This window comes from Engystomops pustulosus, chromosome 7 (genome assembly GCF_040894005.1).
Source record: "Engystomops pustulosus chromosome 7, aEngPut4.maternal, whole genome shotgun sequence".
In the NCBI taxonomy this organism is placed as follows: Eukaryota; Metazoa; Chordata; class Amphibia; order Anura; family Leptodactylidae; genus Engystomops; species Engystomops pustulosus.
The window spans coordinates 67,518,025-67,545,453 of NC_092417.1; the positions used below are offsets into that span (position 1 = coordinate 67,518,025).

A 27,429-nucleotide genomic window follows, 5' to 3' on the forward strand; every position below is an offset into this window, starting at 1 on the left:
CTTTACTGGAGTAGTCATATATTTAACACTTTCGGTGAAGATGCCTCTTCATTAGATAAAATATGGGGAATGGGATAGGAACATAGTTAAAGGAAACCTACCACTTGAAGTGGCAGGTTTCTGATGGAAATACCGGGCACCAGCTCAGGGTGAGCTGGTGCCGGAGCTTATTTTCGTTAGTGTTTTAAACCGCGGTATCGCGGTTTAAAACACTTTTTAAACTTTATAGCCGGCGCAGGGAGGTACATGCTCGCCGCTTACCATGCGCGCGGCTACATAGGAAGTGAATGAGAGCCGCGCGCATGGTAAGCGCCGAGTGCCCGGTATTTCCATCAGAAACCTGCCACTACAAGTGGTAGGTTTCCTTTAAGAGGAAGTGGTGGATTTATCATGGTTTGTACGCCTAAGGCGTGCACAGCAGGCACACGGCAGCGCGGGCAGAGGAGGTGAGCGCAGCTCACCCCCACCCCTCTCCATAGCGATATATGGCCGCGGGGCCGTAATACGGGAAAAGATAGGACATGTCCTATCTTTTCCCGGGCTACGGAGCGGTACGGTGCCGCACGTGTGCTGCACCGTACCACTCCCGTAGGGCGTTGTGAGCCCATAGAAGTGTATGGGGGACGCATATCGGCCACATATACATTTACGTCCCCCATACTGTAGTGTGAATGTAGCCTAAGGGAGAATTCACAGGAACGTGTGCCCACCACGCCATAGCGCGGCAGGCACATATCGGTGCACGGTAGAGGAGGAGGGGGTGAGCGCTGCTCGCCCCCACCCCTCTCCATAGAGATATATGGCACACGGTGCCATAATACTGGAAAAGATAGGACATGTCCTATCCTTTCCCAGGTACGGAACGGTACGGTGCCGCACATACAATGGCCCACATTTATCAAAAACAGTGCCATCTGTGCTATGTGCAGTTTGCCTGTGAAGCATACAGGGTGCGCCAGATTCATGAAATGTGCTGCACGTTCTTTATGAAGCACGCCCCTTTAGGTACTCATTTTTTTCTATCTTGTCGGGCAAAGTGCTTCCACAACACAAAACTGGCACAGGCACTTTATAAATACATGTGCATGCAGTTTGCACGTTCTTTCTAGTGCGAAGTCAGACAGAAAACTGTCGCTTTAATAAATGTGTGCCAATGAGATACCCATTTGTTATTTTATTGTTCTCCACAACACTCCACAATACTGACAGACTGTGCCTTATGTATGCTGCATACATTGGTAAAGAAATGTCTTTTAATCAATAATAAACCCCAGATATATTTGGTACATGCTAGAAAGTATTGCACTTAAAGTACAGATAAAAACATTCATATCAACAAGAGGAAATTTAAGAAAAAGAGAAAAAAACTTGTGTCAGAATTTCAGGCTGCGGTTCAGTCTCGGCCCATGTGCTCCTATGAGGAAATATGAAAAAGTTGCATGAACGTCCCCTGGTGAATTGTTCCATTTACCACAAGGCTTATATCCCATTCATAGCGTATGGGAAGGTTATATACAGCAGGTTCTGGGAGATGCTTTCCAGTGACAGTGAAAAAGTTTACATTTTGCTTTGTTTCAAAGGTACTTGCGTTGCTTGTGCTTCATCTTAGACTGGGACATCTTTAAGGACCAGCTGCATTTCATTCACTGTGATGTCTTATAGTGTAGTATAAATGTAGACAAATATAATGACAATCAGGTTGAGGATAGTTCCTATGATCCCCAGCATGGCCAAAATGGACTCTTCCTTGCTTTCCTTTTCCTGACTTCCTCTGTCATCTTCATTGCCACCAGTGATTACCATCTTGGTCATGAATCTCAATAGGCTTCTTCTCCGTCTTAACTAAAATCAGAAGAGTACAGGATTACATATTGGCAGGACTCCAGTTTAAATACACATCTACAAAGGACTCACCATCCTACACAATCATATAGATTATGAGCCCTCACGAGCAGGGTCTCCCTTCCACTAGTCTCCTGATCAATGTAGTTTTGTGTTTGTACTTGCATCTGTTTTTGTCTTAATGTATGTGAACCCCTTACTGATTGTACAGCACCACGAACTTAATGATGCTTTATAAATAATAATAAGTGCTATTCAGCTTTCATTATACTCATTCCCATTGTTAAAAAAAGGCTTATCCTTCAGGCTCATTAGAATTATTTTAAAAGTTGATGGAAAGGGAAGGAGGTCATGGATAATAAATATAAGAAATGACCTCAGTGACAGTGCCTGTATCTATGAATGAGTGTCCGTGGTAGAGATGAGCGGACCCGACGTTCAGTTCGTGTTTGGGATCCAGGTTTAGTTGGGATCCAGGTTGCTTTAGTGTTTTTTGCCAACGGCTATTGTGGTAACATTACACAAGCCATACTCTCCTTTATTGTAAGTCCACCTTTTTTTAGTACAAATCTCAACTATATTGTAGGAGATAGACAGGAACTGTCATTAAAAAAACCTTGGTTTGATGCCCACTGACCACAGGGGTCCATGTTGCTTCAATACACATGGTCAAATCACCTAACACCCCCATTCCTGAGCATACACCCCTCTTGTCTCATATGGGGTGAAAGTTATGAGGAGCCCAGTTGATTGGAGACACTTTTATAATCATTCCATCCTCCCTTAAAAAGTTATGGAGCTTTTTGGAACAAGAAACTTTTAGATAAAGGTGGCTTCTGCTTCATGTGACTATTTAAAAAGGATAAGAAACATGGATGAGCCTAAACAGAATATAATATATATCTGATATTGTACCAAGATACCGTATATACTCGAGTATAAGCCGACCCGAGTATAAGCCAAGACCCCTAATTTCAACACAAAAAACTGGGAAAACCTATTGACTCGAGTATAAGCCGAGGGTGGGAAATGCATTGGTTACAGCCTCCCAGTATATAGTCTGCCAGCCCCTGTAGCATACAGCCTGCCCAACCCCTGTAGCATACAGCCTGCCCAGCCCCTATAGTAGGAAAAAAAATAACACTGTACTCATCTTTCCGACGTCCCCCATAGGTCCTCTTCTGTCTCAGACAGAAGAGGACCTATGGGTGACGTCAGAAAGCTGAGTTTTGTCTTTATGTTTTTAGTTGACTCGAGTATAAGCCGAGTTAGGGTTTTTGAGCACAAATTTTGTGCTGAAAAACTAGGCTTATACTCGAGTATATAAGGTAATAGTTAAGTAATGTAAAAAAAATACTATGTAAAAAACCACAAATCTTCTTTTGCCAAGGGTGCGTTCACACTTGGCGTTTTTGAATGCGTTTTGAAACATATCCCAGAAATGCGTGCATCTGAAACACATGCGTTTTTACATGGTACCGTGCTTTTGGCTGGTTTGAAAGCATTTTTCTTTCTTGCTAGAAGTGTAAGCAGCTGTTTCCCAATGTTAACACAGCTGCTTACACTTCCAGCAGTATTGAAAATGTTTTCAAAGCAGCCAAACACATGGTAACATATGAAATGCATATGTTTTGGATGCATTTAAAACACATCCAAAAATGGTCATTTCGTGGCTACAATACAGCCTAATTTCTTATATTTATGAATAGGTACACCACACACACTTACAATTTTTACTTCAGCTCTAGTTTGAGACTGACATATGATATGCTACTTTGTGCTTCTTATAGTCAAACTCTAGTCATATCCAGAGTAGTGTTCCCAATTATGCTTGTTCCTACCTCCAGGAAACAATGGAGGACATTCATTATTTACTTTCTGACAGTTTTTTTCCTTTGCCGCTCCTTGTGCGCCATATTTATGAAGTGTTGTTGCCACAATATTGCTAATTTTCCGATTCTCACACTTTTTTTTTTATTTTTGGTCGCTCAATTTTTGCTCAGCTTGGTAATCCTGACATTTTTCTTGCGCATCTCGGTTACCAACACTTTTTTGTCACAGTTTTTGTCCCACAAATATATGAGCTTAAAGCTGGTCTATGAAGTTTTATTTTGTTCTGAAGTTCTGAATGTGTAGTTAGTTTTGACCGTTTTTGGTTGTGTGCCAATTCATTCGAATCTAAAGTTCAATTCCAACTTTCTGCACATTTTGTGCATCATAAAAGGTACACTGTGCCACAATTGATGAATGCCCTCCAATGTATTATGGCAGCTCAGTTGTACAGTACAATCTTATGCACAGTCTATATGGAGTAACATTGCTTCATTGCTATACGATAATATGTTAGATTCCAGTGGCAATCGGTGCTCAGTACTTTGCTCCTATTATGTTAATTGTGTCTGTACACTGTATCATGGGGTCTTCATGTTCCTGTAGATGTGTGACTCTGCTTCCTGCGAGTTTCGGATGTAATCTCTCCGCTGTGGCAGCTAACATTTCACTGAAATCTTTCTTTAGTTGCCCAGAAGCAGCAAACAACAAACAGAAGCTCCTGCTACAAATCTCAGCTGTCACATGTGCTCCATATCATTTAGGAGAATTAGAGTGTAAAGAGTGTTCTGCAGATCTGTTGTGTGGTAGCCGGTCACATATACCTCCTGCTATTCATTGACAGGTAACTGTGAGAGAACAGGGGGTCGCTTTATCTTTGTAATATCTGTGTGGCTGAGTGGTTAGCACTTCTGCCTTGCAGCCCTGGGGTCCTGGGTTCAAGTCCCACCCAGGTCAACATCTGCAAAGAGTTTGTATGTTCTCTCCGTGTTTGTGTGGGTTTTTCCCTGGGTACTCCAGTTTCCTCCCACACTCCAAAACATACTGGTAAGTTGATTAGATTGTGAGCCCCATGGGGACAGGGAATGATCTGGCAAGCTCTGTGCAATGCTACGTAATCTGTGTGAGCTATATAAATAAAGGTATTATTATTTATTTCTTATATCCATCTTCTTTCTCTCTTTATAGATCTTAATATCAATTCAATGGAGCTTTATTGGCAGGACCAAATAGAAGTTCACCTTGCCAAAACATTTATAGCATAGGGGGTTGTGGGAGGAAAGTGGGGATCATAGCAGGCCGTGGTATACTACAGATCTCTCGGTGCATGGAAGTCACTGACATTGTGGCTCCTGCTGTCTTTTCTTTCCCCAGCAATTTTCTTGCCCTCCTCCATGGAACTGAAGTAGGAAGAAAATTTGAGAGCTTCCTAAATTGAGTGTTCTTCTCTGCTAAGTAAATGGGCTTCATCCTCAGTGGCCTCCTGGTCCTGGCACAGTCTGTTTTCCCTCACCATGTATATTATCTTACATCTTTCTATCTATTCAGCTGTCCATCTTATAGCTCTCTATTTATATATGCATGTCCTATTTATTTATCTATTTATAGATAGATTTTACAGATCTACCATTTGCTTTTTTTGCATTATGAACCAAACATACCTTGAGAATGTTGTATCTACACTGATGCAGAAACATATCTTGTTTAATCCCTGAACTGAGTTGTTTTTTGCTGAAAAAACAATTATAAAATTATGAGGCTCTGTCGCTACTGTGGCTGCCCTGGCGCTCTCCTCACCCTAATTATGTACTGCTTCAGTCTTGTTCCAGCATAAGCCAAGAATATGTCATCCCTGTGGTGTCCCTGAAAGGCAGAAGCAATCAATCACTGCACCATCCACCAGCTTCAGTTTATGAGTCATCCAGCCCAGGTTGATTAGTCCTGCCTGGATAGTTTAGGAAGTGCCGTGTAATGTGCTTATGCATGGCAGAGAGTCTTCGCCCAGCTTTCCGAAGGCCCTGAATTTTATAATAGTTTTTTCAGCAAAACTACTCGGATCAGGGATTCAACAAGATATGTTTCTGCATCAGTGTAGCTACAGCATTCTAGAGGTATGTTTGGTTCACAATGCATTGAAACAAATGGTAGATTTCCTTTCATCTTTGTACCTTTCTGCTCATGTGTGAGAAAGGGTCACACTTGAGCCGAAATATTACACAAGAAATAAAGATCAAAGAGTTATTCAATACTTCACTATGTATGGAGCGATGCTTTCTTTAATATCCATATGTCATCGAGCTACCTATCTATCTCATTTCCATCTATCATTTATAATCTTTCGGTTTAGAATTAAAGCAATGTAACATTCCCAGAACAATCTGTTAAGTTGTTAGAAAATGTATTTAAACATTTATCAAAAAGTTTCTGTACAGACAATTTTACAAGGCTCTCTGTCTGCTCCTGCTGCCATTCCATACAAATCTTATTCCATTAAGTTATCACTGTTCCCTAATGTTATGACTCCAGCTACAAACCTGTCTGATACTTTCACGATGCTGCAGGTGACCTTGCCTCTTATGACTCATGGCTGTGGCTTTATAGAGAAGATAAAACGTATCTATATCTCTTCAAGGGTCACTGACTGCGCACAAAATATCACTTTACCAAGAAAAAAAGAACCTTGCTCAATCTTCTTCTGTGATCTATAATATCCAGCGCTCTAATCATTACTTTTATATTTTTATAAATGAAATATTTCTGAGAAATGGACCTTATTATTTCCCTCTGGGGTTCGTTTAGGAATGTTTTTATGCAACACACAGAAATGTTACATTTATTGTTAAAATTGTTTGTGATTTCTATATATATGTTGGAATATATATTGGAATTATAACAGAAATGAGTCAGCGCAAACACTGGACAATAGGCTGAAGTCGCTGGTAACAAAGGTGGTGACCTGCACCCCAACTTGAGTATAGATCCAACTAGTGGAGCTACTAAAAACAAGATAAAACAAAGTGTACCTGCGCCAAACACTCTAACAAGTGAACAATCCCTACTATATCACCATACACGAACCTCCTACCATGTATATATAAAAAATGTGGTATTTTGGGGTCTAGATGGTAATTTGCTATTAAATATAAGTGGATACCTGGTGATGGTGGAAACCGAACCTCCTGGTCTAAAGTGGATACAGTCCCTTTTCGTGCTGGAATCCGGAAATATGGTAAAGTCCACTATTATGGTTGTCCAGAAGGGTTTCTTTCCACCGGTAATCCAAACTGGATGTTCATAGACTTGAGGATCGCTAGTGTTTGCACGTGGAGTAGAGCCCCGGCCGGTGGCTACTGCTCCATACACAGTTCTGATTGCAATCCGTGTGGTGACGTCACCCGGTACGGTAAGTCCAGAAAGACAAAACTTCTTCCTACGCGTTTCGAAGGCTGCTGCCTTCTTCGTCAGGGAATTTGTGTCACTGTGCATATAGTGTGTTTATATAGCGATCGCCTGTCTATGTAAGTATCCCAAAAAAAAAAAAAAACTTTATTCAAAACTTTAAAGTTAAAATAGTAACTAACTTATGCATTAAAAATAACGGTGTTCTATATAGCCGGTACAACGACATATATACGCTGGTACCGTGTATGTTGTATTCAAAGGGCATCATGTATCCAAAGGATTTTAAAGGATTTTAAAATATGTATCAAAGCATTCAAATATGTATCAAAGCATTCATTCATAGAAAAGCAAACAGTTCTATTTCTTGGTTTAGTCCTTCGGGTGCTAATGAATCCAATGAGAAGATCCATTTGGTTTCTGTCCGTGACATCTGGGCGATGTAATTTCCTCCCCTCCAACTTTGGTTCACCTTTTCTATAGCGAAAAATTTGGAGCCCACAAATTGCTTCTGGTGGAACAATTTGTAGTGTTTCGATAGAGGGTGTTCTTCACCCCCTTTTATAATATTTCGTCTGTGTTCATTGATGCGGTTTTTTAATTTCCTCTTGGTTCGACCCACATATAGTTTGTTACAGGGACATGTAATGCAATATATGACCCCTTTGGTAGAGCAATTCATGTGTTTTTTTATCTTATATTTTTCTGGACATGTACTCGGGCCAAAGGATTTAATTATCTCTCTGCTTTTTGAGATTTTGCATGCATTGCAGCGGGTACAGGGAAAAAAACCTTGTGCATGTAAGAAATTCTTCTGTATTCCATTACTTTGTTTTTTACAGTTAGGGCTATTAGAGTCCCTATGTTTCTGGCTTTTTTAAAAATGAATGTGGGTTTTTTTGGTAGTTGTTGTCCAATGATTTTATCCTGGAACAAAATGTTCCAGTGGCGCTGGACAATACGCTTTAAGATTTCCTGATCTTGCGTATATAGAGTTATGATAGGGATTTTTATCAGAGACATGGTTTGGTCCTTCATATCTGGACCTGTCAGTATTTCTCCATCTGCTTCTTCAAGTAGACTTGATCGATGTATCTTTGCTATCATTTGTTCAGTGGTTTTTAATTGGGCCTTCTCATGGACTTTTTCCTCGAATTTTTTCTGAAGTGTTTGAGCTTCCTCCTCAAATTTTGTTATGTCCGTGCAATTCCTACGGTGACGGAGGTATTGGCTTTTGGGGATTGCATCTAACCATATCGGGAGGTGACAGCTTGTTTTCAATATGAAGCTGTTGCTATCGGTTGGCTTGTTGTACGTCTTAGTTTTGATGTTTCCCTCATCTATATAAATGGTTAGATCCAGGAAGTTTACACTTGTCTGGCTGTATATTGGTGTAAATTCTAAGAAATAATTATTTTTATTTATTTCTTTCAGAAATTGTTGAAGCGAATTCTCTCCTCCGGACCAGATAAACAGCACATCGTCTATAAATCTGTGCCAGAGGACCAGGTTCGCAGCAAGCCCGCCTGTGGGGAAGATGTGGTGGTCTTCCCAGCTCCCCACATATAAATTGGCGTAGCTTGGTGCGAACCTGGTCCCCATGGCAGTGCCCCATGTTTGAAGATAAAAGGAGTCATCATATTTAAAATAATTATGGGTCAGGATAAATGAAATACATTCACCTATGTATTTGATTTGATTGTCTAAGAAAGATCCTGATTTCCTCAAAAAATGTTCCGCGCACTGCGTCCTTTATTATGTTCAATGATGGTATACAATGATGTGACGTCCAGTGTGCCAATGAGAAAATGTTCTTCCCATTTAATTGTCTCTAAAATTTGCAGAACGTGTTTGGTGTCTTTCAGGTAGGCAGGCAGTTTCTGTACCTGTGGTTGCAGCAAATTATCTATATATTCGGATAAATTGGATGTTAGACATCCAATACCCGATATAATGGGTCTTCCAGGGGGATTGGTTTCTGATTTGTGGATCTTGGGAAGACTTTAAAGTTTTGAATAAAGTTTTTTTTTGTTTTTTTTTTGGGATACTGACATACATAGACAGGCGATCGCTATATAAACACACTATATGCACAGTGACACAAATTCCCTGACGAAGAAGGCAGCAGCCTTCAAAACGCGTAGGAAGAAGTTTTGTCTTTCTGGACTTACCGTACCGGGTGACGTCACCACACGGATTACAATCAGAACTGTGTATGGAGCAGTAGCCACCGGCCGGGGCTCTACTCCACGTGCAAACACTAGCGATCCTCAAGTCTATGAACATCCAGTTTGGATTACCAGTGGAAAGAAACCCTTCTGGACAACCATAATAGTGGACTTTACCATATTTCCGGATTCCAGCACGAAAAGGGACTGTATCCACTTTAGACCAGGAGGTTCGGTTTCCACCATCACCAGGTATCCACTTATATTTAATAGCAAATTACCATCTAGACCCCAAAATACCACATTTTTTATATATACATGGTAGGAGGTTCGTGTATGGTGATATAGTAGGGACTGTGTTTGGCGCAGGTACACTTTGTTTTATATATTGGAATTATGTTGTAATTCTCAAAGAAGTGAAGGAGAAGGTAAGGCAGTAATGAGTAATTGAGTAATATACAAATGCACATAAAGAAACACAACGTTTTGTGATAGAATGACACAATGGGAGGAATTTATTAATCTACTTGTGCCAGACTTCTGTCCTATTTGTGCCCAAACTGTCTAAAATACCCTGCACCACATTTATTAGGGCTTTTACACAGTTTTTTGATACTTTTCTGGCTTATGCAACTAAAGTGGCATGGCTGGATGAATAATAGTATGTGTGCCAAAATGTTAAGATGGTGTGCCACATAGTAGCACATAGTTTAGGCAAACTTAAAGTAGGTACAAAGTAGAACTTGAGTCTTACACTACACCAGGATTTATCATCACAATGATAAATTTGGCGTGGCAAAAGAAAGGTAAAAGGAAGACAAATAAAGAAACAAAGTAGAACAAGGTAAGCTCGTAGTAAAAGACAAAAAGATTTAGAGGCAAAAGCAGAAAGGTAAATTACAGAAAAAAAGGCAAATACTCAGCAATGCAAAGGATCGTATCAATAGGAATATATGAGAAAAAAATGGCGGCAACAACAAACCAAAAGAATATCTGGAAAGATTGAAAAAAATAAGGAAGGAAAAAGGAAGACAAAGATGAACATGTGCATTATGAATAGACAGTCACAATGGGGCACATTTACTAGGGTCTGCATTTAACAGGGGTTTCTGGCGCACAAGAACGGATTTTTGGCACAATTTTGCCGACTTTCATGCGACACAAATCAGGGGTGTGGCCGTCGGACAACCTGACTGATTCGGACTAAGCGCGGGATTTAAAATTCAAATTGCGTAGCAAGAGAATGCACACACATGCACCAGGAAGAAGGTGAACTCCGACGGACCTCAGCAGGGAAGCGACACATGCAGGATCTCGGGCGCACGATCTTAGTGAATCGCGCCGGACTTCATCCTCGTCAGACCGAGTAAGTAAATGTGCCCCAATGTCGTTCAGGATGTCTGAAGAGGGTTAATGTGCTGAGCCTTCTCCATACAGCAGACAACTGTGGCATCATCGCAGGAGACAGCCACTCCAAGACTCCCGTGATTATCATAGGAGGAGGCAGGGTCTAATTCAGAAGCAGCAAACTCATACTGTACTGCTCTACAGTTGTATTGCTATACATTTATCAAGGCTTGTAAACCAATATTTCTCCCTTTCTAACACCAACACCATGCTAAATGAACATGTGGGTGATTGGATAGGCAGAGGGGTGCACCTTCCGTAAGGCAAACCAATCGCCTTGTGTTTGTATACATTATTTATGTAGGGTGTGCATGGTCTGGTGTGTGTATATACAGTATATATATATATATATATATATATAGTGTACATGCTCTCTGTGTGTGTATACAGTATATAAGGTATGTAGGGGGTGTATGGTCTGTGTGTATATATACAGTATATATGTAGGGTGTGCATGGTCTCAGAGTGTGTGTATACAGTATATTTGTGGGGACTGCATGGTCTCAGTGTATGTGTGTATACAGTATATATAGGGTGTGCATGCTCTCATTGTGAGTGCATACAGTATATATGTAGAGTGTGCATGCTCTCAGTGTATATAATTGATTCTAAGAGCGACACCCTCTAAATGATCCAGGAACCACAATGTTGTTATTGTCATGTTGTGATGTTTATTGGACATTGGGTGAGAGGTGGTTCAGGAGATGGAGGCAGAAAAGCAGTCTGTCTCTGGAAGTCTCTTTCAGTGACTGTCTGTCTCTGGCAGTCTTGTTCAGTGACTGTCTGTCTCTGGCAGACTCTTTCCAGTGAAGGTCTGTCTTGGGCACTCTCATTCCAGTGACTGTCTCTCTTTGGCACTCTCATTCCAGTGACTGTCTCTCTTTGGAACTCTCATTCCAGTGACAGTTTGTCTCGGGCACTCTCATTCCAGTGACTGTCTGTCTAGGGCACTCTCATTCCGATGAATATCCCCCTATCTCTGTCTTTATCCATCTTACCTCACACATAAGTGTATTATACTCAATAACCTGTGGCAGAGCAGCAACCAATCATGGCTCAGCTTCCAACTGCCACAGCAGCAGCATCAGACAATGCCTCATGTATATGGTGGGTAATAAGTGGATTTTGGAAAGCAGGGGAAAACTTGGTCTATGACATTCCCTGATTTACAGAGAGCGACTGTGCAAAGTTTGGTGACGGTAAACGCAATAGTGCAGATTCCTTTAGCAGACAGACAGACATACACACATACACTCTTTATATATTAGACTAGCTGTAGCTCCTGTAGTTGCCCGGGATAGTAAATAACTTCTCTTAGCTATAACAAAATAGAATGGGTTAACAAAAAATATTTTATATGTATCTATAGACTGTCTCTAAATGTCTCTGTCACTGACCTTCTCTGTCACTAACACTGTCTCTGGTACTCTCTTTCAGTGACTATCTGTCTCTGGCAGTTTCTTTCATTGACTGTCTCTGGCAGTCTCTTTCAGTGACCGTCTGTCTCTGGTAGTCTCTTTCAGTGACTGTCTGTCTCTGGCAGTCTCTTTCAGTGATTGTCTCTCTATGACAGTCTCTTTCTGTGACTGTCTGTATCTGGAAGACTCTTTCCAGTGACTGTCTGTCTTTGGCACTCTAATTCCAGTGACTGTCTGTGTTGCGCACTCTCATTCCAGTGAATGTCTGTCTTGGGCATTCTCATTCCAGTGACTGTCGGTCTCGGGCACTCTCATTCCAGTGACTGTCTGTCTAGGGCACTCTCATTCCGATGAATATCCCCCTATCTCTGTCTTTATCCATCTTACCTCACACATAAGTGTATTATACTCAATAACCTGTGGCAGAGCAGCAACCAATCATGGCTCAGCTTCCAACTGCCACAGCAGCAGCATCAGACAATGCCTCATGTATATGGTGGGTAATAAGTGGATTTTGGAAAGCAGGTGAAAACTTGGTCTATGACATTCCCTGATTTACAGAGAGCGACTGTGCAAAGTTTGGTGACGGTAAACGCAATAGTGCAGATTCCTTTAGCAGACAGACAGACATACACACATACACTCTTTATATATTAGACTAGCTGTAGCTCCTGTAGTTGCCCGGGATAGTAAATAACTTCTCTTAGCTATAACAAAATAGAATGGGTTAACAAAAAATATTTTATATGTATCTATAGACTGTCTCTAAATGTCTCTGTCACTGACCTTCTCTGTCACTGACACTGTCTCTGGTACTCTCTTTCAGTGACTATCTGTCTCTGGCAGTTTCTTTCATTGACTGTCTCTGGCAGTCTCTTTCAGTGACCGTCTGTCTCTGGTAGTCTCTTTCAGTGACTGTCTCTGGCAGTCTCTTTCAGTGATTGTCTCTCTATGACAGTCTCTTTCTGTGACTGTCTGTATCTGGCACTCTAATTCCAGTGACTGTCTGTGTTGCGCACTCTCATTCCAGTGAATGTCTGTCTTGGGCATTCTCATTCCAGTAACTGTCGGTCTCGGGAACTCTCATTCCAGTGGCTGTCTGTCTCGGGCACTCTTATTCCAGTGACTGCCAGCCTTGGGCACTCTCATTCCAGTGACGGTCTGTATCTCTGACACTCTCATTCCAGTGACTGTCTGTGTCTCTGACTGTCACTTTGTCTATGGGGAGATTTATCAGAAGTGTCTGAGTGCAGAAGTGCTCTAGTTGCCCATGGGAACCAATTAGAGCTCAAGTTTCATTTTTGAACAGATGTTTATAAAATGACATCTGATCTCGGATTGTTTTCCATGGGCAACACAGCTCAGAGCTCATATTAATGACCTTTGGCAGAACAGTGGCCAATCACGGCTCAGCTTCCAACTGCCACACACTTATGGTTAATAAGTGGATTTTGGAAAGCGCGGGGTGAAAATTTCGGCTCAAAACGTGGTCTAAGACATTCCCTGAGTCACAGGTAACAACTGTGCAAAAGTTGGTGATTGTAAATACGACGGTGCAGATTCCTTTAGTGGACATACACACACACTCAGCTTTATATATTATGTGTTGGCACGCTGTATTTATTTTAAATGATATGGCGGTATGCTGTATGGATTTTATGTTATATGGCCACATGCTGTATGGATTTTATATTATATGGGGGCACGCTGTATGTATTTTATGTTAAATGGTGGCACGCTGTATGTATTTTATGTTATATGGCGGCACGCTGTATGTATTTTATATTATATAGTGGCACTCTGTATGTATTTTATATTATATGGTGGCACGCTGTATGCATTTTATATTATATGGCGACACGCTGTATTTATTTTATATTATATGGTGACACGCTGTATGTATTTTATATTATATGGTGACACGCTGTATGTATTTTATATTATATAGTGGCACTCTGTATGTATTTTATATTATATGGTGACACGCTGTATGCATTTTATATTATATGGTGACATGCTGTATTTATTTTATATTATATGGTGACACGCTGTATGTATTTTATGTTATATGGTGGCTCGCTGTATGTATTTTATATTATATGGTGACACGCTGTATGCATTTTATGTTATATGGTGGCTCGCTGTATGTATTTTATATTATATGGTGGCACACTTTACTTATTTTAAATTATATGGTTGCAGGCTGTATTTATTTTCTATTATATGGCGGCACGCTGTGTGTATTTAGCATTTTCACACCAAACCAATATGGGCCTAGTTGTGACACTGCCTGATCTATTAAATATATTCGGGGGAGCCACTTTTTATAGTTCGCCTCGGGCGATTGCAGATTTTGGAATACCTAACATGATAATGATTTTTAATGTTTATTTTTATAACAGTTCTAGGGAATTTTAAGTTGTTTTTTTTTTACTTTTATTTATTTATATATTTATTTTTTTAGTATTTTTCAGACCACCTAGGGTACTTTAACCCTAGTTTGTCTGATTGATCCTTGATCAATCCTTTCTGTATGATACTACAGTATGGCAATATATGGGGATTTAACTATGCATTTATTACTGTTTATTGTGACAAATGGCCAAAAAACATACAGCCTCGAGTTTTTGTAAGGCAACAGGGAGAGATGATCTCCTGCCGGTGCCCATACACTGCGGGCTTTTTACCACCACCTGCAAAGCTGCATTAACACCAGAGATTGGTGCTGGCACTGTTTGTGGGTTTAACTGGTGAATGTTTGCTGCAATATGCAGCAAACACCCAGCTTGAATGAAGAGGGCTCAGCCCGTCAGCCCTCTCTATAAACTCGTATCATTACATATTGAGAATGGGTCCGATGCAGGTGTCCAGTGTGTGGAATAAGAAAGAGAAGAGGCGCCGATAACCTTGCCTCTTTCACTCGTCTGACCCGCCTCCTTCTCTGCCTCTCATCTCTTATCAAGGACGGGTGGGCCCGATGGGTGATAGAATCTTAATTATCTGAGCAGCGCCGCTTTCTTTTTCCATACACAGGGCATCCCAGATGCCTGCATCAGACCCCTTAACGGGGTTGGCCACTCTTTAACATAAATTGCCTATAAGCCTTTCTGTCTTAATAATACTCCCTTAAGGCTCACCAATTGATTCCTCATCCCTGATGCTTCCTTTATTGCTGTGTGCAGACTCTGTGCACTCTGCATACACATGTACACAAAGATCCTATGCTGGTAAATAGGAGGGACCTGTAGCAGCAGATTATGAATCATCCTGCTCCTCCCTCTTCCACCTCCCTGTGTGTGTCAGTGAGATGGACAGAGAGAAAAAAACACACTGGAGGCTGCCATTACGGACGGACTAAAGGAGCGAGAAACAGGAAGTTGTGTAGAGATGCAAAGCGCAGCATGGTGAGAACAGGGAAAGACTGAGGCTCTCACAGGAGGCAAAGACACAGGTACATATACATGCACATATACATGCACAGATCTACCTACTTATTTGCACAGATCTGTGTAACGGAACAGATTTATTGAAAAGTGGCCTTTAACCCCTTAACGACTTGGCCTTTTTTAGTTTTTTCACTTCCATTTTTCACTCCCCACCTTCAAAAATCTATAACTTTTTTATTTTTCCACATAAAGAGCTCTGTTATGGCTTATTTTCTGCGTAACAAATTGCACTTCGTAGTGACGGTATTTAATATTCCATGGCGCGTACTGGGAAGCGGGAAAAAAATTCCAAATGCAGTGAAAATGGTGAAAAAACACATTTGCGACGTTTTCTTGTGGGCTTGGATTTTACAGCTTTCAGTGTATGCCCCAAATGACAGGTCTACTTTATTCTTCGGGTTGCTACGATCACAGGGATACCACATTTGTACAGGTTTTATAACGTTTTCATACATTTAAAAAAATTAAAACCTCCTGTACAAAATTTTTTTTTTGATTTTGCCATATTCTGGCGCTAATAACTTTTTCATACTTTGGTGTACAGAGCTGTGGGTGGTGTCATTTTTTGCGACTTTTGATGGCGTTTTTATTGCTATCATTGTTAGGACTGTACGACCTTTTGATCACTTTTTATTAATTTTTTTATATTTTCCAAAATGGCAAAAAAATTTCATTTTTGACTTTGGACGCTATTTTCCGTTACGGGGTTAAACGCAGTGAAAAACCGTTATTATATTTTGATAGATTGGACATTTTCGGACGCGGCGATACCTAATGTGTTTATGATTTTTACTGTTTATTAATATTAATATCAGTTCTAGGGAAAGGGGGGTGATTTGAATTTTTAGGTTTTTTTAATATAATTTTTTTTTTTTAAACTGTTTTTACTTTTACTTTAACTATTTTTCAGACTCCCTAGGGTACTTTAACCCTAGGTTGTCTGATAGCACATTGTAATGAATGGGTTAAAACGAGACAGCATCGGGCCTTCGTGAGACCCGATGCTGTCATGGCAACGGATCACCGCTCCCCGTGACGTCATCGGGGAGCGAAGATTTTGAAGCCAATGGCAGCATTGCCGGCGGCGATCGCCGTGAAAGCACCCGCGATCGGTGCTAGCACCGATCGCGCGTGTTACCGGTAAGCCTTTGCTGCAATATGCAGCAAAGACTTACCGGCTATGGAGAGGGCTCGGGCCGCGAGCCCTCTCCATGCACCGGGACCCGGCGTGCGCCGTACTAGTACGGCACGCGTCGGGAAGGGGTTAATTACGATAAATCTTACTGTACTGAAAAAAGGTGCCCCCCTTACTCCTCACCAGGGCTATAAGACAACCACCAACTTTCTACAAGATTTTAAAGGGTTATACATATAAGTCATCTTATATGCCTGAAAATATGGTATTTACTTTCTCACCTGAGGTGTGCCATTTTTCTAGAAAGCTACACCCCATTTAGTACAGCTCGAAAAAGTGTCTTAAACATTCTAAACCACTTGTTGAGGCAGGTTAGGCAGTTTTTGGCTCAGCTTGCATCAAAATTCTCCCACAATTTGCTTACCCGTATTTTTCGGCCTATAAGGCGCACCAGACTATAAGGCGCACCTCTAATAAATGCCTGCTAAGACATCTAGGTTCATATATAAGGCGCACTGGAGTATAAGGCGCAGGATCAAATGCAGTACCTAAAAATGTGCACAGTTCTAGCCAGCTACACTTCCTGGGAAACTTCAGCGTGTCAGAGAGCTCCGATCTCAGAGGTATGGGCTGCTGCGGGTTAATGCAGGGTGATGCAGCAGGGGTTAAGCGGTCTCACTTTGCCCCTTCTCCTTCCCTCCTCAGCCAGGGTGTTATTTCTGTGGGGTTCCCTGTGGCTCCTTCTCTTTCCCCTGTTACAGGGCTGTCAGGTATGGGGGATTGTTTACTGATGATGATGATGATTGCCTCATGGTCGGCACTATGGCAGCTCCGGTCTAGGGGAGCGCAGGATGGTCACAATGTTAGGTGTGGTCCCAGGGCACTTCAGGAGCTAGGGACCCTGTATATTGTGTGGGAAGGTGCAGGAAATTTCTGGGGATGGAGCTATTAAACACTGGTAAATGTGCAGTACATAGTCTGTAGTACATTTCTGTATAAGTTCATATATAAGGCGCACTGGCCTATAAGGCCGAAAAATGCGGTAGTAAACCTCTCCTAAAAAGTTTTTTTTTATGACCATTGTTTAGAACAGGAAGGAATTGAGAACGTCCACACTTTAATAATAATGGGGCACATTTACTTACCCGGTCCCTTGGAGATCCCGAAAGTGTATTGTCCGACGACAATGCACTGTGTTGCGATTCACTAAGATCATGCGCCCGATTTCCTGCATGTGTCGCTTCCCCACTCAGGTCCACCGGAGTTCACCTTCTTCCTCCCGGTGCATGTAAGTGCTTGGCTTGCGACACAATTTTGAAGGTAAATTAGGTAGATTTGTCTGAATCCGTCGCATCATCCGACGCCCCTCCCCCCCCATTTCTCCATTTCTGTTGCATGAAAGCCAGCGCGACTGCGTCAAAATCCGATCGCGTGCACCAAAAACCCCTTTTAAATCACTGTCCCAGCGGCGCAAAATGGAAATCGTCGGGATGTCCCACAAAAGTGCGGTCTGCGGGGCCCTTAGTAAATGAGCCCCAATGTGTCTTGCATATCATTTTATGAACTTTTTTAATCCATAAACATTGTTTACTAAATAAATCTATAAATAAAAGTTTCAACAAATAAGTGTCTTTCATCTGATGTGGACATACAACCTTTCTACATGCTCCAGTATATTGTAGTTTTACCTTATAGACCTATTTTCTCATACAATTTAAAAATCTGAATCCACCTTTGTAGATGGAATTTATTTGGATAACAAAGTATAATGTATACATTGTCTGACATAAAGCAGCAGTTTTATGTAGGAGTCATATACTTCTTACTTCCCCACATATCAGCTGTTACCGCCTACTATGCAAAGTTTTCAAGAAAATCTGCAATGGGGAATCTATTTTCTGAGAGATTCCCATGGTAGATTCCTTGTCCGGGCATCAGCTGCATCCCGTCTTTTATAAATTCAGGGATGCAGCTGCTGCAGAAATAAAGTTTAATGCTTCAATATGCAAATTAATTTGTAAGGCTACTGGGGTGTGGAGTAGCCTGAGCCAATGTCAGGGTAATTTTTGATCATTTGTGCTCTGTCCAAGCGCAGTAGCTCGCTAACGGTAATGCGGCTGCTGCTGCGGAGCGCTGCACATGCGCTGTAGCTCCCATTTGTCTGCCGGCAGCGTGCCAGCAGTGAGCTACAGTTTTTGTGCAAAGCTCATATGATGTGAGAGATGGCCAGAGCACATAGAGGAGGATCGGTAGTGGCTACTGGGGGTGTGGAGTAGCCATCACCTCTGGAGCTGTCTCAGGCTACTGCATGCCCCCAGTAGCCTTAGAAATTAATTTGCATATTGAAGCATTAAACTTTATTTCTATAGCAGCTGCATTCCTGAATTAGTGGCTCAGTGGTTAGCACTACAGCCTTGCAGCGTTGGGGTCCTGGGATCAAGTCCCATCCAGGTCAACATCTGCAAAGAGTTTGTATGTTCTCTCTGTGTTTGCGTGGGTTTCCAAACAAAACATACTGGTAAGTTAATTAGATTCTGAGCCCCATTGGGGACAGGGAATGATTTGGCAAACTCCGTGTACCACTGCGTAATCTGTTTGCGCTATATAAATAAAGGAATTATTAGTGAAAAATGGGATGCAACTGCTGCCAGAATGGGGAATCTCTCAGAAAGTATGTTCCCCATGGTAGATTTCTTTTAACTCCCTGTTGTAGGTTGTTTAGATTTTTTAGAATTAATTACCAATTTGCTTTTATCTCAAAATGAGACTGTGACATATAGACATTGGGGCAGATTTACTTACCCGGTCCATTCGCGATCCAGCGGCGCGTTCTCTGCGGTGGATTCAGGTCTTCTGGAGATTCACTAAGGCAGTTCCTCCGACGTCCACCAGGTGTCGCTGCTACGCTGAAGTCCGCCGAGGTCCGCCAGAGTTCACGATCCGTTGCTGGGTGCAGGTAAGCGCGTGTCCAGTGACACTTATTTTTTTAAATGTGGCAGTTTTCATTCGGACACGCCCCCCCCCCCCCCATTTCCGTTGCGTGAATGCCGGCACCGATGCGCCACAATCTGATCGCGTGCCCACAAAACCCGGGGAAATTCAGGGAAAATCGGCGCAAAACGGAAAAATTCGGGTAACCCGCCGTAAAAAGGCGATTCGGGCCCTTAGTAAATGACCCCCACTATCTTCACCTAGTTTGGAAATTTTGTAAATCAGTCTCAACTCCACCCATTTCTAAGATCTCATTTATATCATATTCTGAGAAGACATTATTCAAATGTCATAGAATCTATTTATTAACAAAGAGTTGAGCACTTATATGATAATTCCACTACTGTCATCATCCCTCCTACTTCTACAACATTAAATATGACTTCTACAACAGCCCCCAATTGCAACACTACTGTCCCCATGGACAATACTAATAAGGCTACTTTTACTGCCATCACTACCATTATTACTACATTCACGACTACCGGTGGTCCCCCACTTAAGAATACCCGACTTACAGACAAACCCTAGTTACAAATGGACCTCTGGATGTTGGTAATTTACTGTATTTGGCTACAATAAACAGCTATAACAGTTATCAAAGGTGTCTGCAATTAAGTTTTATTATTAATCCTGGTTCTTATGACAATCCAACATTTTTAAAATCCAATTGTCACAGAGACCAAAAATTATTTGGCTGGGGTTACAATGATAAAGTATACAGTTCCGACTTACATACAAATTCAACTTAAGAACAAACCTACAGAACCTATCTTGTACGTAACCCGGGGACTGCCTGTACATCCCTTTCTACTGTTATCAAGTAGTATAACTACTACCTACTGGCAGTATAATTCACTATTACACCTCTACTACTAGAAGTGCTGCGATTAGACCCACTTCTACTACAAGAACTACTGATCCTGTTACAACCAATAACACAATAGAAAGATGGCAACAAAAGTTATTCCATCCAGATTTAATAATATTGCCTTATCCTTAGACAATGGGGCACATTTACTTACCTGGTCCTGTCGCGATCCCACGGTGCGTTGTCTGACGAGGATTCAGGTCTACCGCGATTCACTAAGCTCGTACGGCCAAGATTCTGCATCCCTTGCTTTGGCGCCGAGGTCCGCCGGAGTTCACCTTCTTCTTCCCGGTGCATGTAAGTGCGTGTCCTGCGACACAATTCTAAATGTTAAATCCCGCGCATTGTCCGAATCCATAGGGTTGTCCGACGTCCCCCCTCCCCGATTTCCGTAGTGTGCAAGCTAGCGCTGATGCGCCAAAGTCCGATCGCGTGCCCCAAAATCCTGGGGCAATTCGTCGCAAAACAGAAATCGTCAGGAAACCCCACGAAAATGCGTCCGACGGACCCTTAGTAAATGAATGATACATTTTGGATAGACTCGTGTGTCTAACTTTTACTGGTATTAATTGGCTTACTTTGCACCAAAACTGTCCCCTAATTGCTGGACCACAACTATTTGTCAAATGTGGAATAAAAATAAATGTGCTCCACATTATATTTAATAACCCCCCTTATGGTGCATGTTATCCATTGAGATAGATTATATGGATTTGGTTTGTGATGGAACATACTACATGGGGCAGGCGATTCCTGCATGCAGATAGTAGGTGGAGTAATAAACTGACTATAACCCGTACCTTCCAAAACACAAGCTCTAGCGCCAGTACAACCCACACCTTGGTTCAGCAGTATGCCCAGGAACCTCCCAGAAATGCTCATTATTAGACAAAAATAAGGCCAGAGCTAGGTAACAGGTATATTTTATCACCTGGTGGGTAAAACCAGGAATAACACATTCATTATTTCACGTTTTCTAAATGGCTGATGTCACCTGCCATTCAATCCAAGAAAAACCCCAGAGAAAAATGTCTATATGTCAATGATATAATGCTGTATTATGCTATATAAGTTGTCACTTGTGACAGGTTGTGGTTTGTGTATATGTATATACTGCTTGTTTGTATGTCAGTGTATGTATACATGTGTATATGCCTGTATAGGTGTCTATATTTAGTATATATCTCTATGTATAAATGCTTAAGCACCTGCATCTTTGGGTTTGTATCTATGCATGCCCATATGAGTATCTGTATAATATGCATGTTTGTATAGAATGATGTATGAATGTATATGTATATATGTATTACTATCTGTATACATTCATGTATACACATCATATGTTTTGCTATGGTTTATGTGTGTAAATGCATGTATATATGAGTGTACACACTACATCTGAATAAGCGTATTGCATATATATATATATATATATATGTGTATATATATATATATATATATATCCTGTTTCCCTAAAAATAAGACTTCCCCCAAAAATAAGACTTTGTGTAATTTTCTTCAAACTTTCAATTATAAGGCTTCCCCTGAAAATAAGACCTAGCGGCAGTCATTGCTATATTTCCCCCTCCGCCATACAGTTGTATTAGTAGATACTGCAAGAGGCTACGACGTGGGGAAGAAATCATGGGATAAAATCACTGGACAATGTGAGCTACCTGAAAAAGAAGGGGAAAGTGCTATAACTATACATGAGAGATTGGGGCCAAGATTAGAGGAGTTGTTGATTTCAATAGAAAAATAAGACCTAGCACCTCTCTATAAGCAAAAATTAATATGAGACACTGTCTTATTTTCAGGTAAACACGGTATACATGTGTGTGTGTTTACAGTAATGTGTCTGAGTGTATGTACCGTATACGTATGATTGTTTGTATTTGTGCACTTTCTATGTATATGTATTGAATCTATGTGTGAATGATTATAGTTGTGGATATTTGTTTGTGTGTATGAATATATGTATAAATGCAAGTATACATGTTTGAATCTGAGTACTTATTTGTGCATGTATAAATGTATGTATGTGTGCATTGTGTGCATCTGTATCTATGTGTGTTTGTGCATTGTGTGCATCTGTATCTATGTGTGTTTGTGCATTGTGTGCATCTGTATCTATGTGTATGTGTGCATTGTGTGCATCTGTATCTATGTGTATGTGTGAATTGTGTACATCTGTATCTATGTGTGTTTGTGCATTGTGTGCATCTGTATCTATGTGTGTTTGTGCATTGTGTGCATCTGTATCTATGTGTGTTTGTGCTTTGTGTGCATCTGTATCTATGTGTGTTTGTGCATTGTGTGCATCTGTATCTATGTGTGTTTGTGCATTGTGTGCATCTGTATCTATGTGTATGTGTGCATTGTGTGCATCTGTATCTATGTGTGTTTGTGCATTGTGTGCATCTGTATCTATGTGTATGTGTGCATTGTGTGCATCTGTATCTATGTGTGTTTGTGCATTGTGTGCATCTGTATCTATGTGTATGTGTGCATTGTGTGCATCTGTATCTATGTGTATGTGTGCATTGTGTGCATCTGTATCTATGTGTATGTGTGCATTGTGTGCATCTGTATCTATGTGTGTGTGTGCATTTTGTGCATCTGTATCTATGTGTATGTGTGCATTGTGTGCATCTGTATCTATGTGTATGTGTGCATTGTGTGCATCTGTATCTATGTGTGTTTGTGCATTGTGTGCATCTGTATCTATGTGTATGTGTGCATTGTGTGCATCTGTATCTATGTGTGTTTGTGCATTGTGTGCATCTGTATCTATGTGTATGTGTGCATTGTGTGCATCTGTATCTATGTGTGTTTGTGCATTGTGTGCATCTGTATCTATGTGTATGTGTGCATTGTGTGCATCTGTATCTATGTGTGTTTGTGCATTGTGTGCATCTGTATCTATGTGTATGTGTGCATTGTATGCATCTGTATCTATGTGTATGTGTGCATTGTGTGCATCTGTATCTATGTGTGTGTGTGCATTGTGTGCATCTGTATCTATGTGTATGTGTGCATTGTGTGCATCTGTGTCTATGTGTGTTTGTGCATTGTGTGCATCTGTATCTATGTGTATGTGTGAATTGTGTACATCTGTATCTATGTGTATGTGTGCATTGTGTGCATCTGTGTCTATGTGTGTTTGTGCATTGTGTGCATCTGTATCTATGTGTATTTGTGAATTGTGTACATCTGTATCTATGTGTATGTGTGAATTGTGTACATCTGTATCTATGTGTATGTGGGCATTGTGTGCATCTGTATCTATGTGTATGTGTGCATTGTGTGCATCTGTATCTATGTGTATGTGTGCATTGTGTGCATCTGTATCTATGTGTATGTGTGCATTGTGTGCATCTGTATCTATGTGTGTTTGTGCATTGTGTGCATCTGTATCTATGTGTATGTGTGCATTGTATGCATCTGTATCTATGTGTATGTGTGCATCTGTATCTATGTGTGTGTGTGCATTGTGTGCATCTGTATCTATGTGTATGTGTGCATTGTGTGCATCTGTGTCTATGTGTGTTTGTGCATTGTGTGCATCTGTATCTATGTGTATGTGTGAATTGTGTACATCTGTATCTATGTGTATGTGTGCATTGTGTGCATCTGTGTCTATGTGTGTTTGTGCATTGTGTGCATCTGTATCTATGTGTATTTGTGAATTGTGTACATCTGTATCTATGTGTATGTGTGAATTGTGTACATCTGTATCTATGTGTATGTGGGCATTGTGTGCATCTGTATCTATGTGTATGTGTGCATTGTGTGCATCTGTATCTATGTGTATGTGTGCATTGTGTGCATCTGTATCTATGTGTATGTGTGCATTGTGTGCATCTGTATTTATGTGTATGTGTGCATTGTGTGCATCTGTATCTATGTGTATGTGTGCATTGTGTGCATCTGTATCTATGTGTATGTGTGCATTGTGTGCATCTGTATCTATGTGTGTTTGTGCATTGTGTGCATCTGTATCTACGTGTGTTTCTAATTCTTCTGGTTATTTTCAGAAATGTCTCGTCGCTCTGCACGCAATGTGAACCTCAACTTAATATTATACCTCCACTTTTTATGTCCTATTTATTCCTGGGATTTTATATAATGCAGAAAAGTAAGAACGTCACTTAAAGAGAAACACACATATAAAAACATGTTTGCAATTATCAATGAGCACCCTCCAATTATCTGGAAAATTGCTTTTTGGCATCACAGTCAGCAATTCTTATGCGATAAGGAAGAGTCGTTGTTAATCAGGAGGCCTAGAGGGTTAATTCCTCAAGGAGCCTGAAGATGGTATTTTGAGTGAAGGATTCCTTCCTCAGCGAGGAATCTTACTTTGCACATTAAAAAAGAGCTGGAAATAATTTTATACATTAAATTTGCAGCTGATACATGGGAGGGACATTTAATCACTTCTGCCACATTGGCACTTTTGCTGGGTCTCACATCTTCTACGCTGTTGCTAGGCGACTGAAAATCTGGGTACCAGTCTGATGTGCTTCTATCTCCGTCTTGGGAAATCACTAACTGCTACTTACTAATCAAGCCAGTATCAGAGCAATGGCTAATAAAGTGCCAGGAAGATGGGGGACACTCAGAATTTCTAAACTTCACACCATTAATTACCATCACCTCAATATTTCTGCATAAATTGGACTTTTGTTTTAAAATAAACTTTTTTCCTTTCTTCTCTAAAAGAAAAGAAAATGTTTTACAAAAATGATTAGAAAAAGGAATGGACTGTGGATGGGTAGCAAAAATATTTTAATTACATAATGAAAACTTTTAAAATAATTTTGTTTATTTACAATTCAGTTGCATTTTTCAAGCATTTTCTAAGGGAACATATACTTTGGAGTTTAAGATTCAAATCACTTCACTTTAGTTTTTACTCCTAGTTTAAAGTCTAGAACTAATGTAGTCATCTCAGTCCAGATAACACTAACTTTGCTCTTCCCATGTAGACTCATGGTCACTTTTACATGTGAGCAACAATCAATATTAGAATGCACCTGTTACTACAGTATTGTACAGCAGTAGATTCTATACAGTACAGCCCAGAAGCAAGGAGAGTCATCATGGAGTATTACACTATTAAATTGCTATGTTGATGATGTTGATGATGATGATGGTGGTGGTAATGTTATTGACAATGAGACCATATTTGGTAGATTTACCAATCAGCAAATTTGCATACATCCTTGTACTGAAAATAAGACTCACCAGTACAACCTACTTTAAGTATCTTTTACATAGTGAGATTTCACAGCTTCCCTAAACCAGGAAACCTCTGGATCCTCAACAATTAAAAGCTTCTTTAGAAGTTCTCCATCTTTTGCAATGTTAAAATCATGAGGTGTGTGTTGCTATAATATTTAATAGGTTCTTACCCTGCACAGCATCAAGATATGAGGTGAAGCACAGAACATACTGCTGACAATGGGGTGCCCATGTTTATCCGAGGAGATGTAATGTCAGAAGATAACATGATTGTTCTACTCATTGGTTTGTCTTAGCTTTCTTGACAAAGCCAAAAAGAGTTTCCCATGGCCATTGCCTCAGACCTTCTAAGGTATCATCAAGAAGATGTATAATATCCCAACATGTCACGTTGCAAGTCCTTGCCAGGGACCGAGGATAGAGCTGGAGGTGATCTTATCTATGAACTTGACATCTCCTCTTCACTTAACTTCTTCTTTGGGATCCACGCTTCATTCTGGATCAGGTTGACTCCTTTGATCAAAGAACTGAACTGAGATGCCTGATAGGTCCTATTCCTGGTGCTGCCTACTTCTAGGCTGTTGGGACGTAGTATTGGTGTTTCCGTAGACCAGAGCCTGTCAAGGAAAAGAGCAGCTCAAGAGATGTGTGTTGAACTAACGTTTAAGAAGCAATATTCAGGAGCAATACTCTGTGCTGCTCTCCATCCCTCCCCTCACTGGGATTCCCAGTACACCCCTCCTCCCCTCTGCTATTTCAATAACCCTTTCACAGTTACAGCACATGTTTGGTTTGCTACTTCTGTAGCATAATACATAATACAAGCATAAAGGTTCCTTATCCCTTCCCCTTCTAATAACTGCAAACAGGATGCTGAGTGTCCCTGCAAGTAAAGAGCGCAAATACTTAAGTAAAAGACGTCCGTAGGACTGTGCCTTACATCTTACATCAAGTAGGCACAGGAATAGAAAAGCTGTATAACATTTTAGGGGCAACTTGAAGAAAGGGAAACATAAACAAGGAAATCAAGAATTACGGATGTATTATTGAAATTGTACTAATTGCTGAGTGCCACAAACTTGTCTCAATAATCAAAATATTAACAATATAATACAATACAATGAAACTTTATTGATTCCAGTCGGGAAATAGTTTTGTACACCCTGTTTGAGCCAGGGAAATAGGGAAACAATGTAAACACAAACTACTCAAACAATTAACAAATAATACGGCATAATGGCAATATGAGCATAGGAACACTAGGAGAAAGTATATGTGTAACCGATACTGGTGGCAGGGGATCGGGGGTGTTGGGGTTCATGGCGGTAGGTGCTGGTCTTAATTTTGTGAGTATTGATAGATTTATTAAATATTTCAATGGGCTTTGGGACAAAGGAATTTTGGAACCTTGCAGTTCAGCAGTTCAATTGGCGGTAATGATCGCTAATTGTACTTAGTTGATTTGCTATGAGTGGATACAGTGGATGGAGTTGTTGCTTGTTATTGCGTCAACACTGTGGATGCATCTGTAGTGGTTTGCCAACTATGTTCTGAGCCCTCTTAATGATTTTTGAGATCCTAATCTCATCTCTTTTTTTGATGGAGCCCCCAAAGCAGGTGACAGCAAAGAAAATTACGCTTGCAATTGAGGACTCATAGAACATTTTTAGGATCT

General features: G+C 40.8%; 1 protein-coding gene across 1 annotated transcript; it reads right to left on the bottom strand.

The window, feature by feature from the left end:
- Positions 1-1,159: 1,159 nt before the first annotated feature.
- TUNAR (transmembrane neural differentiation associated intracellular calcium regulator) lies at positions 1,160-26,456 on the bottom strand. The gene is made up of 2 exons (XM_072114188.1): positions 25,925-26,456; positions 1,160-1,842 (listed from the first exon to the last, which is right to left on the bottom strand). Exons 1-2 carry the CDS (start codon positions 25,961-25,963, stop codon positions 1,657-1,659), a joined length of 225 nt encoding a protein of 74 aa, XP_071970289.1. The 5' UTR covers positions 25,964-26,456; the 3' UTR covers positions 1,160-1,656.
- Positions 26,457-27,429: the final 973 nt, after the last annotated feature.

Excerpts from the sequence above, each read along its gene's own strand:
- TUNAR (XM_072114188.1), bottom strand. The coding sequence starts at position 25,963 with ATGTTCTGTGCTTCACCTCATATCTTGATGCTGTGCAGG. Across the intron at positions 1,843-25,924 it reads ATATCTTGATGCTGTGCAGG|TTAAGACGGAGAAGAAGCCT; the intron begins GTAAGAACCTAT and ends TTCTGATTTTAG.